Genomic DNA, 14124 nt, shown 5'->3' with positions numbered 1-14124 from the left:
GTCTCTCCCCCTGCGTAGACATGCCAGCTCTAGGGCATCAGGCAGTAAGGTGAGAAACACACAATGTACTTTAGGGACACAAATGTTATGCCTCAAAGGAAGGGCAATTAGGAGAGCATGTAAACACCAAACATAAGGCATGAAAACAGGGGTCCTGATGCCAAAGGGTGCTCATTCCCCATCTTCTCCCTATCCTGCTATACTTCCTGTTCCCCATCTATACTGACCAAAAGAAAAGGGAACCAGGCTTCTGCCCTCCAGGTAGCATAGTGGATACAGTATTGCCACTATAGCAAAGGACACTGTTCAGGTTATGGAAAGGTCTGTCCATTTCCCTTTTAATGTTCCAAAGGAGATATTCCTTAGAACTGAGTGTCCTTCCCTAGTTTTGGCTGTAGAGGGCAGCATTGACCCATACTTGCAGACAGCATGGGCTCACAAAGTCAAGATCAAGAGCCCAAGTACAGAAATACAGGGGAGACAGGGCTTTGCAATGGAGTCATGAGAACTGAAAGGGTGCTGGTCACAGTTTGGGTGAATGGCAAACTCAGTCTGAAAAAAGAGGTGATGTGAGCCAAATATGTTAATGCAACATTAGACTTCATTAAGATAAGTGCACTGTCCAGCCCCGGCCAGACCACAGCCAGAGCTTTGTATTTAGTTGTGGGTGCCACATGACGGGAAGGACCTTGGCAACTTGGAGTTAAGGGCTGCTAGCACAGTGGAGGGCCCTGAAACCAGGCCATGTGGAGACCAGATGAACAATATTAATGTCACCTATTTCTACAATGCTTTTTTTCACAGGTACGTTTGAGGCTGTAACTTGCCAGGATTATTTCTGATTTACTGATGAGGAGGTCAAGTAACTTACCTGTAGTTTCACAGCTAGTGTCAGAGCCGGGATTCAAGCCAAGGTTTCAAACCTGACTTCAAGCCTAGAGTTATTTCTGTTACACTAGGAAGAAACAGAGGATGTACATACAGGGCATCCCAGGATGCCCGTGTAACTGGGGATAAAGGAAGACTTGAGGGACGGAGCTGAGGATAACATCCACCTTTAAGTACGTGAAGGGCTATCATGGAAGAGAGGCAGTGAGGTATAGTGAATAGTGTGATGGATTTGCAGTGAGGAAGTCTTGGGTTCAAATGTCACCTCTGATGCTTACTAGCAATGTGAACTTGTTTCCTCATCTGTAAAATGGGGGTGGGGGTGAGTTAGACGAGATGGCCTGTAACGTCCCTTCCAGATATAAATCTGTAATCCTATAAGACTGGACTTGCTTGGCTTGGCTTAGAGATGGGGAAAAGTTGCATAGGGGAAGATTGTGGCAATCTAATTTTCCAATTGGAGCACTCCCAAAGAAGAATGGGCTGCCCCAGGAGGTAATGAGTCCCCCATCACTGGAAGGTTTCAGATAGAGGGGATTCACACTCAGGTCTGGGCTGGACTCTAAAGCCCTTCCCTAACCCATCCGGACAGAGTAGAACTGACTAGGACAGAGCACATGTGGTTTAAGAAGAGACACAAAGGGGTTTCCTTACAAGGACTTGGCAGGCTTCTAGGCAGACACAGCACGAGAGATAAACTCAGGGTTGATACTTACTGCCTCGAGACTCTGCTGCCTCTGGATCACTCAGGAGCACGAAGATGGAAGACACCTTGAGGTACCGACCAGAGGGAGGGAGGGAGTGGCATGTGGAGGGCTGGGGGCAGAGGGGCATCTAACAGCCAGGAATCTAGACCCAAGGCCTCTGTGGTGAAGCAGGGAGGCTAATATGGAGGATGGAGCATTCTGCACCTGGTGCTAAAATCCTGGCCTTGGTCTTTCCTCATCTGATTCACAAATGCTGAGCTGACTGTGTCCATGGGCTAGGGCTGGCCTTGCTCTCTTGAAGTTCCGATTTTCCATTTGTACAATGGTTGGAAGACCATCTGTGTTATCCCTCCTGCCCCATTAAAGGGATAAGTTCTATGTCAAGTGCTTTGCTTCTCAGCGGAACATTAATTATTTACTTTGCCACAAAGAAGCAACACCCTCCGTGTTAAGATAAACAAACCACCAGAAGGTTAGAAACCCTCCTTCTCATTGATTATATTTTCTGCGAGTGGTACATAGACTCCCTCTGAATTATCTCAGCAATCAGAACTTCAGAACATGTTTAATGTATTTATAATCCAGCTGTGCAGAACAAGAAACATGTATGTGTATGTATATAGATGGCTAGTGTATACAATGCTGGGCCTGGATTCAGAAAGACTTCAGTTCAAATCTGACTTCAGACACCTACTAGCTGTGTGACCCTGGGCCAGTCACTTAACCTCCATTTGCATTAATCCACAGAAGGAAATGGCAAACCACTCCAGTATCTTTGCCAAGAAAACCCCATGGACAGCATGATCCATGGGGTCACAAGGAGTCAGATGTGACCAAATAACAACAAAGCTGAAAAATCTACTACAGGAGATTTGTTAGTTTTGCATCATAAAGCAAGTCTAAGATCATTGGGATCCAGCTATTTCTTAAAATAAAGACAAAAAATATTCTATTAAAAATGTGCATGTGTGTGTATTTATCCCCAATCCTCTGTACACATTAAGTAGAACAAAATCTTATACATTTATTTATATTTATGTTCATAGTACTTAAATACATCTTAAAATGAAAATAGTGTTTATGTTTGTGCAGACTCTGCAGGGTATGGGCATTAAGAATCATTTAAAAAACCATTATTCTTAAAACCATTTTCCTTCCATTCTTAGCCTCTAGTAACAGTCTTAACAGCCTGTCCTCAAGAAAGGCACTGATGCACAGAGAGGCTGAGACAGGAGAAGTACTGACTTAAAAAGAAAAAAACAAAACAAAACAACAAAACACAACCAGTTGCCTGGCCTATTTGGTGTCAAAATCAAATGCTTCTGGGTTTTGAAAGCCTGGTTTTTCTTGGTGAGTTCATGCATATGAGGCTGGAGGTTATATGGCAGGTAACACAGTGTTATTTGCAAGCTCTAGGATTCGAATAGAGATGCTGAGATGACAGTTGCATCAGTTGACGTATCCCACCTGATCCAGTTTGTCCAGTTCCTCCCCAGGACTGGGGGGAAGGCCTCGGTGGCTGTGGCTACCGTAAGCCTTGTGATTGCCATTCACACTTTCACATGGCTCTGTGGGGCATATGTAGTCTGTCGATTCATCAAATTTCTTTTTTCTCATATTTCCGAAGTGTGAAAATCCTAGTTTCTTTGGCTAAAACACAACCAAGACAAGACCACATGAAAAAGAAAAATAATCTTATCTGTAGATCTAAGAAAGTCAGATTTAAGAATATTAATTTAAGAAAATTAATTAATTTAATTAATTTAAGAATATTAATATGTATTCATTCACTCACTAAGGATTTATTCAACATCTACTATGTGTATAGTACACTTTGAGGAAAAACAAAGCCAAAATCCCATGATACCCAATACTATTGTAAAGCTGGCTTTTATTATGTAAGTTAGTCTTATGTTGTAGAAGGGGCCAAGAAAACTTTTGATACAGTTTTAATGAATCTCTATGAGTAATCCTACACAGAAAATTCTTTCTCTGGTCTATATCTCCAGTAGCTCTCACTGAGGACTAAAAACTCTTCTATGAACTCTTACCGCACTAGAGTTACATAATATAATATATAATACATAAAGAGAGTTAGTGCCAAATAACCTATTGCTTCCAGCTTTACACCTAGGCTCACTGTTGGTTCATGAGGGCTACTATAATTTCCCCAACCAGAAGAGTTCCTTGAAGGCCTATATTATCTCTTGTTCACCCATAGCACCTTAGCCCTTAGTGCCTTAGTGTACAAATGGGTTGGGCTAGGTAAAGACTGGGAAGGTGTCCAAACAAGTCCCAATTTTACAAAGTCTGAACTGATGCTGGTCTCTAGAAGCTAGACACAGACAAGTAATTATTTCATGAACACAAGTTCTCTGGGTTGATGGGACACTATAACATCTCTATAATGAGAAAGACCTAGGGGAGGAATGAAGCTGTGCTCCGTGCTTGGGCCCATACCCATAGTGGGGGACCTACCCGGACTTTGGCAGTAGTAGTCAGTGGTGTATAGGCTGGGGATGCCATTATATCTCTCTTTTCTTGCTGGGCCACAGGCCCAACAAGGACATTGAAGTTGGTGGTTAAATGGCGTCGGAGAAGTGTCTTCTGAGGAGGAATGTTCAGAAGCATGGCTAGTGTGTCCCCACTGAAGCGGGGCTCTAGGATCTGGGGGAAAGACCATACGTGTTGGGTTAGTGGGTTCAGTGGCCCTCACGAGTCAGCTGCTGAGTTTGTTGTAGGAAGACTTTTCGGGTGGACAGCAGAACTTTGACTAAGCAAACATTTTCTGACGTCTCCAACAATTTACAATCATACAAAAAAAAAAAATGGTCTTATAGGTCCTGAGACATTAAATGACTGGTCCAAGGCCACACAGCTAGTAAATGATGGAGATGGGATTTGAATCTATACTATAGTTTCTTTTATAACACTTTTCTGTAAATCTATAGGAAGTTCCAGATCAATACTGAATCCCTTCAATTTGAATTCACACTACTCAAAGTGATGATTATATAAAATGTGGTAACTGGTTCTAGCCTAATGAAAATATGAAAGGTGAATTTGCATAACTTCAGGGGATTCATTATTCATAGTAACCTGGACCTAGCTGTATTTAATACCTGAAAATGATCTTTTAGAGGATGACAAGACGCTACCCAGCTCCTGAGAGTGAGAAGGCCTGAGCCATGGTGCAGCTGCATTGTTTGGGAGAAACTTCCCTGCCTCTGGTGTGTCTCTGTGTCTTCCCTGGTGTGCCAAATGCTAGGGAGATAGTGGGAGGAAGATTGTTTCCAGTAGGATGGAAGGTCCTTGAGGGCAGGGATAGTTGTCATTTTATTTTTGTATCCCCTAGTGTCCCGTATATAGTATGTGCTTAACAAATGCTTATTGGATTGGATCTGCGTGTCCCTGCACTGGATGACTGTTGTCCTATGGCAGTGCTTGGTGTCATCCCTCTGTGACAGGGTATCAATTTCATTGATCTAATCAGGCCTTTCAGAGCCCTGGCTGGCTAGTCCATTCAGGGACTCAGTCTCATGCTGATAAATGGGTAGCTGAGGGGTCAGGGAATGATTCATTCTATTGATATAACATGGAAACCAAGCCTCTTCTCCCATCATTCAGGAGGTGAGGTTCCTAAGTCCAAGTGCAGAAACCAAAGGCTGGGACCACAAAGGAAGTGTCTCAGCAAGGGCAGCCCTTTCTTCTTACAGAGGCTTGTCAACCTTTCCAGGGTTTTCAGCTGTGGTAGCCCTAGCCTTCCCCCTTCCACCTAAACCCGTTCTCAGAGGACTGCCTATCTCTAAAGGACAGTAGACACAGCCACTGACCTTTCTTGGCCAGAGACAGAATGATGTGGACAGTGTTAACAGAATGGCCTGTTTTCAAATCCAGCCTCCACATTTACAAGTGTGTAACTGTGGGCAAAAGGTGTAGGTCTGAATCCCAGCTCCGCCATTTGCGACCTATGTGACTGGAACAAGTCCCTTCAACCCATGGGGCCTCACTGTCCCCACTTATAAAATGAGGGGAACCAGACTAGAAAATTACTAGCTACCTTCCAGCTTTAAAGCTCTGATCCTCTGATATAAAATAACAGGTCAGATGTATGAGCAGCTACTCACAATGAGACCACCATGAACTCCGCTTCCTCGAAGGTTTGGTGCGTATTCAGCCAGGTCTACTGACCTCAGCCATTCCATCACTCGGTGGTTGGACCACTGTACCACTTCAGAAGGAGAAACATTACTCTGTCAGGACGAGAAGAGAGAAGAGCCAAGACCCGTCATTGAGAACATTACTTAAAAAAAGTAAAGTGACTTGCCCAGGGTCACACAGCTAGTGAGCGTCTGAGGCCACATTTGAACTCAGGTCCTCCTGACTGCAGGGCCAGTGCTCTATCCACTGCGCCACCTAGCGCCCCAGAACATTACTGCTGAGGTTAAATTCAGGTCTTACTGACTCTGGGCTCAGCATTCTATCCACTGTGCCACCAGCTGCCTCTAAAATATTGTTGTGCCCAGCAAATACCATATTCAAAACATGACTCTGAAGGTGGGTGGGAGAAGATGGGAAACATTTATTCTTGCTGGTTGGAGAGTATCACTTTTCATAGGTTTGTGTGTGGGAGGGTGCTCATGTGTCTCTGTGAAGTTTAATTTTCCTTATGCCAAAATCAAACCCCCAAGTCTCAGTCACTCTTCTGGGTATCTTTTCCCAACCATTTGAACAACTGAATGCATTTTAGGACCTCAGAGGTGTGAGTGAGCAAAGGAGGGGTTGAGGGTACTTGTGTTTAAGGATGGCAAGGAAAGCATTAAAGTACATAAGATTAAAGTCTGACTTATTCACTTTAAAACTATGTCCTCCAAGTAACTAAACTGTACATGTACACCCTTTGACCCAGTGACACCCAGTGACATGGCTGAACAAATTATAGTACACAAATGTAATAAAATATGATTTCCAAGAAACCTGTGGTATGAAATGAGCAAAATCAGAACAATTTATACTATTACATCAGCATTGTAAAAATGAACCATTTTCCTGCCCTCTGCAAGCTGATGGCCTTCCAATTACGTGATGCTTAGAACGGAATGCAGGACTTCAAATGGAATGTGAGCAGGGCAGGGTAGGAGTCTTATCATCTTTCCTCAGGATGTTATACTCATCTGAATTGTCCAAAGCCAAAATTACCTTGTTCTGGAGAAGTCTGCAGTCCACTAAAGCTCCCAGATCCTTTTCAGTTGTCTAGTGAAATCTTGCTATCATCTTGTACTTGTTCTGATGGATTTTTAGAATCCAAGTGTAGGACTTTCACACTTTCCCTATTAAATGCCATGCTATCAGATCAGGCCCATTTCCCTTTATGAAGCCATCAGGTCAGAAGACTCTGTCCACACCGTATTTGAGGAACCTAAATGGGGCCTTTGACTATGGGAGTGGCATATTTATTTGGGAGAGCACCTTCTACCGAGCAGTCTGTAATACCCTCCCCTCTCTGAGGCTGAGCTCTGTTTCTTATTTAGGCAAGGAGAAAGGTTAATATTGTTAGTGCCTGTTCTGAGAAGGTCACTCTGAGTAACGTCACTGAGGAGAGGATGCTGGCTGGGTATCGGAACCGGCAGCCTTAGGAGTAGCTGGGGAAGACGGAGAAAGGAGCAGCTGTACCCATTCTATCTTTCCTCCCACTGACACACAAAAAGGCACTCTAAGCTGGGTGTAAGCCTGAGCAGAGGGCCCTCCCTCCTTCTGGTACTTTTCTCCTTCCTTTTTACCCCCTAACTTACAATATGAGAGATTAAGAGAGAGAAGAGACCTCAGAAGCCAGCAGCTTCAGCCTCCTTGCCTCACAATTGAGAAAACTGAGGTTTGGGTTTTTTCCTAGTGTCGCCTAAGCAGGAAGCATCAGAAGAACGATCTCTGACTCGAGAGTTAGTACTCCTTCTTCTGTACCACACTGCCTTCAATTTCTTTAGTTTTCTTTCTATTCTTCCTCTCTTCTCTCCCCTTTTTCCTCTTTCTCTTTTCCTTATCCCCTCTTTCTTTCCCTCCTCTAACTTTTCATTACCTTATTTCAACACTCCATTTATCTCCCTCAGCCCCCAATTTGGATCTGCTCGCCATGCTCTCCTTGGTTCAGCTGGAGAGGCTGGTGGAGAGCATACAGCTGGGCAAAAGGGATGGAATGGGCCAGGGAAACCTGAACTGGGATCGAGGGGAGGTCTGTTGAATCCAGAAGGAAGGGGCCCAGTGGCTAGCAGGACTCCCCACTCAGTACCTTCTTGTCCTCCTCTCCAGTAGTAAATGGGGGCACTGGGCAAGAGACCTCCAAATGGACTGACTTCCTGCTTAATCGAGAAAGAGGGACAGCTTTCTGCCACTGCGGCACCTGTGAATTGGAAGACTGCCCTTCCTGCCCCTACCTCATCGGCGGGTCTCCTGTGTAGGCAATGAGGATTGAATTTGTTGACATGGAGCACGTGGATGGCACATTTGATGCTGAGATGATGCAGCTGGCTGGTGACTTTTAAGAAGAGAAGGTCATTCTGGAAGAGGAAAGTCAATGGGTAAGGGCTCACTTGGTACTGGGAAGACAGACATACCATTCGATTCACTCACTGTTCTTCTCTCCTACACATTTCATGACACCCCTGCCCTGCCCCATGTCTAACACCATGGGCTCAGGACATCACACACGGCCCAGACAACACTGCTTTACGATTTTGTTATTATTAGTCTCGACTTGTGATTTCACTAGTATAGAAAATTCTTGGTAAGCAAATCTCTACTAACGCACATCTACAACTGTTCTGTAATTTGTATTCCTGAAGAGCAGGGGGGTCTTGACCTATTTTGTGCTCTGGAGTCCTTTGGCAGTCTGATGAAGTCTTTTTTTTTATGGGGGAGAGGGTGATGCAATCAGGGTTAGTAAGCTAGTAAGTGTCAAATGTCTGAGGCTGGATTTGAACTCAGGTCCTCATGACACCAGGGCCGGTGATCTATCCACTGTACCACCTAGTTGTCCTTTCTCAGAACCATGTTTTTATACAATTGAAGGGACTGCTTCAATTAGAGCAGAGGTTGGCAGCTATAGCTCACATATGGCCTGCCTCTGTACAGACTCCAGGCCAAGAAGGGTTTTTCATTCTGGGCTGGGTTAAGGCTTGTGGGTCAAGTTTGCTGACCCAAGCTAAAGGGTAGTGAAAATAAAGATTTATTATTTTTCCCCAACCAAGCTCACAGACCTCAGTTTGCTCCTTGGTCTCGAAAGCTGCCCAGGATATTCTGATTCCATAACCTGCTCGAGGTCATGGAGCCGGTAGGGGTTATGAGTCAGACTTATCACTATGCAACATTTACCTGCAAACCTTAAAGTACTTTCTAAACACTGATTATTTGAGGAAAGTCATCTAACCTCCTTTAACTTCAGTTTCCTCATCTGTAAATCGAAAGAATCATAGAGGACAGTGCCTAAGGCTCCTTTCAATGATAAAATTCTAAGATGTGGATATGTATAGTAAGACAGATGAATCACTGTCACAGAAGTTGCTGAGTGCTTTCCCCTCCCCATTATGCCTAGCAGTTGGTAGTGAAATTTCTGTCTAAAACCTTATGTTCCTGAATGCCTTCCCTTCTCACCTCAGCCTCGAGGTATCCTTAGAATCCTTCAAAGCACGGCTCAGGAGAGGCATTTCCTGCTGCCCAAGCTCTGCGAGTGTTTCCGCCCTCTTTATTTTGTATTTACTTTCTGGATACATATAACATCCAGCCCTTCTTACCACCACTCATCCGTTTCCCCCAGTCCATTGTTAGATGTAAGTTCCTTGAGGGCAGGGAATATTGATTTTATCTCTGTATCCCCAGTACATGGATGTCAATTATTATGTTGGTTTAGTTGAACTGATCAAACTCAAATCCCTTACCACAGTTAAGTATTGAAGCATCCGCCCGTCAACCCTGGATTCATGGAACTGGTCTTTGTATTGAGGCAAGCCAATATCGTCAAGCCACCCTACAGAGTGAAAAAGAAAGGTACATCTCAAAGTTCCTATGTGACAGCCACTAAAAACAATGGGAGGTGAACTTGGGGGACAGGGTGGCACAGAGAGTAGGTAAGTGAAAAGTCAGATCAAATCTTGAGAGTTAGGGTTTGAATAATCAGAATATTTAATCACCAGACTTTCAGAAGATGTTTTTCCCCCCTTCTCCCATACTGGGATAACTCTATTCACCATCCCATATTCGTTTTTGTTTTTGTTTTTTACCTTTTGGAGGCAATCAAGGTTAAGTGACTTCCCCAGGGTCATATAACTAGTAAGTGTCTGAGGTCAGATTTGAACTTAGGAGCTCGTGACTCTGCAGCCATTGTTCTATCCACTATACCACCTAGCTGCCCCCTGGTTGAGTCGGTCTGTACTTACGGGTTACCCAAATGTGGTCCAGTTGTGCAGACTTCTCCTCCTGCTTTGTGTTAATTGACTTCACAGCCAAAACTAATTTTTTTCTGTGCAGGGGATGCTTAATTCCTAGTTCCTGAAATAGACAAGTGGAAGCTCAGTTGTTGAGTTTTAGGCAGGTAGTCCGCCCTAAGTCAGATGACTGTCGGTCTTAGTGATTATGTTATGATGGAGGTATGATGGCTCACTATGTACAACCAAGCCACTGCTCAGTAGGACCTGCAGGGATAAACCACATGCTGCTGCTGTTTCTTGTCTGATCAGAGCTATAACTTGGGTAAGGTGTCTAGGGGCGTGGCCCAGGGGGATGAAATTTAGAGGGCACTGAGTTATTCCCTCTTTAGTATAGAAATAACTGGCCTTCGCACTCGTGTAGTAAGAATAGCCAGATGGTTCACAGAAACTTCACTGTATCTCCTCACAACTGAGGCTGCCTTTAAGAGTTGATTTGACCTGGAAAGACTCATGTGAATCGACACAAAGTGAAGTGAGTAGAACCAGGAGAACAACGTATACAGGAACAGCAATACTGTAATGATGATCAACTGTGAAAGACTTAGCTACTCTGATCAGGACAATGATCTAAGACAATCCCAAAGGAGCCATGATGAAAAATGCTATTTACCTCCAGAGAGAAACTGATGAACTCTGAGTGCGGATGGAATCATTTTTATTTTTACTTTCCATGTTTGTTTTCTTTTTGTTGCTGTTGTTCAGTCACATTCTGACTCTGTGATCTCATGGGTTTTGTCCGTGGGATTTTTTTGGGCAAAGATACTAGAATGGTTTGCCATTTCCTTCTCTAGTATGCTGCCATTTCTCAGATGAGGAACTGAGGCAAATAGGGGTTAAATGACTTGCCCAGGGTCACAAAGCCAGTAAGTGTTGGAGCCCGGATTTGAACTCAGATTTTCTTGACTCCTGGCCTGGTGTCCTGGCCACTGTACCACCTAGCAGCTGTGTTTACATTTGCAAGATGGAAATGTTTTGCATGACTTCACATGTATAATTAATACCATATTGTTTGCGTTTTCAAGGGGTATGGAAGGAGGGAGAGGGAGGGAAAGAATTTAGAGCTCAAAATTTTTAAAAATAAATGTTAAAAATTTTTGTACATGTAATTGGGAAATTAATGAAATAAACAAAAACTATTTTAAAATAAGTTGATTTGTGAGCTGCCCTTTGGGACATTTTTTGAAGTTTGCCCCAGGCACGAAAAATGCTAATTTGGGCTCAAGTTGTTCTCCCATCAGACACTGTAGCCCAGATGCCAGTCTTGTGGCTTATTTCCCTTTTCCCTCCCAGCCAAGGCCCCAGGCACGTGGCAGGCAGCCAAGGTCACAGAATCCAGAAAAAGGTCAACTACTGTTATGCAGATGAAAGCCGGCTGACTTCCAGGTCTGCCCTTACCTTTTCCATGTCTTGAGGGGTAGCAGTCAATAGTGTGTGGCCAGAGCTCACCCACTGCCTGGCAAAGATCACATACTGACCCAGACCAAAGTCCTCCAGCCAGGAACACACTTGCTCCGTGTTCCACTGGGCAAAAGGAGCGTTGGAATCACTGAAAGACAGCGAGCATATGACCGTCAGGGCTGGTGCTTGATTGCAAGGGGAGCCTGGAATAGATTCTTGTTAAAACTATTTTTGTATAACAAAAAGATCAGCAAGCCTCTGGCAGATGTTAGAGACCAAAAAAAAAGTGCCATTGCAATTGTTAGATATAGTGAGGGAAGGCAGAACCTCAGCATTACAGAATCTGACAGTTGTCAGGGATTTGGTGGCCATCCACTTGCACTCAGACGGACAGGAAAGGAAGCCCCTACTATAATGTAGCCCAAATGGGGTCATCCAGCGTCTCTGCTTGTAGACCTCCAAGGAGGGGGAAGCTGCCACATTCTGAGGTAGCCCTTCTACTTTTGAACAACTCTCGTTGTTAGGAAGCTTTTCCTAAATTCAAACTAAAATGATGCCCCTTTTTGCTTGTGCTGGGACCAAACAGAAAGAAATCTAACTCTTATTCCCTAGGATGGTCCTTAAAATTCTGGAATACAGATATTATGTCTTCTTAATTTAGTATTAAAAAAAAAACCTTAAGGAAAATTATTTTTAAGACAAGAAGAATCACTTTGTACTTTGCTTTTCTCATTTTTGTAGACTAAATGAACAAAACATCCTAAGCTCCATTTCCCTGCTTAAAGTCTCCCATGGCTCATTTTTCCGGTGACTTTACGCTGGTTTCTAACAGCCAATTGTGATTACTCTTAGAACCTTAGGGCACATAAGACCTCCTTCTCCGAGAGAGCTCACCACCTGGATTGTGAGAAGGATGTTACCTCTTCTGAGCTTTGGGGTCTCTGGTTCTGGACAGCCTCGGTCCTGCGGTTGCCCGGAGCCCACCTCGGCGGAATTCTGCTATCCCTATTGCATCTGTGTTGAAATTTCCTGATTGAGTTCTTCTTATTCTGTGGGAATAGAAAACCACAGGGACCATCAGAAGACATTCTGCATGAATGGATTTAGGCCCCTTCCCATTCAACACACATACACACTCTGTCTCTCTCTCTCTCAATCACTCATTCATTTTGGACAAGTAAGATATTTAAAAAAAGACTCAGGTCCCATAAATCAGCTCTCCCATGAGACCCATGCCTCAGGATTCCCTCCCAATACAGTTTCGCTTCCTGCGGCCTCCTGTGAAGCAGATGCAGATTCTAACGGGTTTGGAAGGAAGCTGTGGTTGGTTGATTGATGACAAGGTTTGCTAATGATCCTGCTTCTGGAATTGAAGTTTGGATTGCTCACCCTACAGGACCAGGGGAGGCAGCCATGCCAAAGCCAGATGTTCTTCTCTGTGCTCCATCTTGGAAATGAGCGATGAGACCAGAACGAGGAAACTGAGTGATTCAGGTCTCAACTCTCCCACTGCATACGGGCAGATATGCATATGCACCAGAACTTAAGTTTTTAACCTAGGAATCTGTGAGCTTATTTAAAAAAAAAAATCTGGATGGCTCTATTTCACTAGAAATTGTTTCCTTTGTAACCCTATGCATTTAAAAATATGATTCAGTTCAGCCTGTGACTTGGTTGTTAGTTGCCCTTGCCCCCATGCTATGTAAATGACGGTGAATGAATGAAAAATCATTTACTAAGCACTTACTAGGTACACAGAACTGTGATAAGTACTGCAGATACAAGAGAAAAGCAAGACAGTTCCTACTTTCAAAGAGTTCACAATTGAATGAAGAAGGCAATATATATAGGTCGAAAGGACTGGGAGACCAGATTCTCTCTTGTACAGAATATCTGCGTTCTGGGCTTTTGAGCCCCTCCCTATTTTAGTTCAAGAGGAAATGTCAAAGAGGCCCAAAGGAAGCTGAGGCCTGGGGCATTGTGATACAGACAGCATATCTAATTCATCCCTGGATCGCTGGCATACAGCAGTGCTTGTTGAAGGACAAATGAAGACCTCTCTAAAACAACCTGCCACAAATAACAGGTGACTTTGGCAATTCTCCTCGAGACGTTTAAGAATGTCTGCTAATTATATTCATTCAACATGAGCCCTACGCTTATCCTACAGCTCTAAGGGGTGATGGGCTGTCATGTGGAAGAGGCTTTAGTGTTATTTTATTTGCTCCTGGAAGGCAGATCGGGAGTAGTAGGAGAAGTTTGCAAAGAAATCTGGGCTTGATGTCCAGAAACTTTCTAACAGTTAGATCTGCCCCCAAGTGGAATGGGAACTTCAAGGTCTCTAAGCTGAGGCTAAACAATCATTGGTTGAATAATTTTCAAGCATGAACTGATGCAGAACCAGAAAAACAATATTAATAGCGATCACCATAATGTAAATGATACCACTAAAGGACAAAAGAACTCAGATCAAAAGCAATGACCAATATGCCAAATAATTGATTTAGGAATCTATATCCATTCTGTTGAGAGGTAGCCATCTACAGGTATGGAATGTCATACCTGTCAATTATGGTGCTTGTATCATTTAGTTTTACTTACTTGTTTTGTGTGTGTGTGTGTGTGTGTGTGTGTGTGTGTGTGTGTGTGTGTGT

The 14124-nt window shown here is 43.8% G+C and overlaps 1 protein-coding gene and 1 long non-coding RNA gene across 14 annotated transcripts in view; one reads left to right on the top strand and one right to left on the bottom strand.

Moving 5' to 3' along the window:
• Positions 1-2609: 2609 nt before the first annotated feature.
• Positions 2610-14124, bottom strand: part of LOC114023465 (liprin-beta-2-like) — a 198018-nt gene continuing 186503 nt past the window's right edge. For all 13 annotated transcript variants that reach the window (XM_027836096.1, XM_027836099.1, XM_027836100.1 and 10 more), the window contains 8 exons: positions 12391-12519; positions 11468-11618; positions 10022-10133; positions 9524-9612; positions 8024-8146; positions 5723-5848; positions 4074-4262; positions 2610-3245 (listed from right to left, as the gene is read on the bottom strand). In XM_027836096.1, the coding sequence (XP_027691897.1) occupies positions 3045-3245; positions 4074-4262; positions 5723-5848; positions 8024-8146; positions 9524-9612; positions 10022-10133; positions 11468-11618; positions 12391-12519 (1120 nt within the window). In that variant the 3' untranslated portion in view covers positions 2610-3044. The remainder of the gene's footprint in view (positions 3246-4073; positions 4263-5722; positions 5849-8023; positions 8147-9523; positions 9613-10021; positions 10134-11467; positions 11619-12390; positions 12520-14124) is intronic.
• The window catches only part of LOC114023467, a 15299-nt gene continuing 9256 nt past the window's right edge, over positions 8082-14124 (top strand). The window contains exon 1 of the long non-coding RNA XR_003566791.1: positions 8082-8167. This is a non-coding gene — a long non-coding RNA (uncharacterized LOC114023467). The remainder of the gene's footprint in view (positions 8168-14124) is intronic.

The sequence above is a fragment of the Vombatus ursinus genome, unplaced genomic scaffold (genome assembly GCF_900497805.2).
Source record: "Vombatus ursinus unplaced genomic scaffold, bare-nosed wombat genome assembly UNPS02014818.1, whole genome shotgun sequence".
NCBI classification, from domain to species: Eukaryota; Metazoa; Chordata; class Mammalia; order Diprotodontia; family Vombatidae; genus Vombatus; species Vombatus ursinus.
Note: the sequence above shows the minus strand (reverse complement) of the source record. Positions and strands in the feature narration are given on the sequence as shown.